The 689-nt window shown below is 40.5% G+C and overlaps 1 protein-coding gene across 1 annotated transcript in view; it reads left to right on the forward strand.

Moving 5' to 3' along the window:
• Nucleotides 1-689, forward strand: part of STT3A (STT3A, subunit of the oligosaccharyltransferase complex (catalytic)) — a 48,728-nt gene that overhangs the window by 33,374 nt on the left and 14,665 nt on the right. The window contains exons 10-11 of the mRNA XM_012658144.1: nt 136-252; nt 371-473. Of these exons, the coding sequence (XP_012513598.1) occupies nt 136-252; nt 371-473 (220 nt within the window). The remainder of the gene's footprint in view (nt 1-135; nt 253-370; nt 474-689) is intronic.

Consider the following 689-nt stretch of genomic DNA (forward strand, 5'->3'; position numbering starts at 1 on the left):
GTCTTGTACAAGCAAAGTAAGAATGATGATAGCACTTCACTTATGTTGGACCAACAATGCCCTTCTACTACTCCTCTAGCATTTGATTTTTACAGGCAGTGAGAAACCTGTTATTTCAATTTCCCATTCTTTCAGGATGCCAAGGTCATGTCATGGTGGGATTATGGCTACCAGATTACGGCTATGGCAAATCGGACAATTTTAGTGGATAATAATACGTGGAATAATACCCATATTTCTCGAGTAGGGCAGGTAAGGTGAAGGGATCATTTGAGTGTTTGGTGTGCAAAGTCTAGTGGGAAATGTGTCTCCATGAGGTGATCATATGACTTGGGATTTTGCTCTGAGAATTGTACATTTGTTTTTCTAGGCAATGGCATCCACAGAGGAAAAAGCCTATGAGATCATGAGGGAGCTCGATGTCAGCTATGTGCTGGTCATTTTTGGAGGCCTCACTGGGTATTCCTCTGACGGTAATATACTTAATTCTGTTTCTAGCTGCAGGGCATAGATTCTAAGAAAACTAGATGAATCTCCAATTTTTCTGTCCTTTTATGAATATCTTACGAAGAGACTTTTCTTACATGGGAAGTTCCTAAGTTTTTGCAGCTTGAGGTTTGGGTATTTTGATTTTTAAATTTTTCTTTATTTTGTGGCCGGGCGCAGTGGCTCACGCCTGTAATCCTAGC

The sequence above is a fragment of the Propithecus coquereli genome, unplaced genomic scaffold (assembly GCF_000956105.1).
Source record: "Propithecus coquereli isolate 6110/MARCELLA unplaced genomic scaffold, Pcoq_1.0 Scaffold575, whole genome shotgun sequence".
NCBI lineage: Eukaryota > Metazoa > Chordata > Mammalia > Primates > Indriidae > Propithecus > Propithecus coquereli.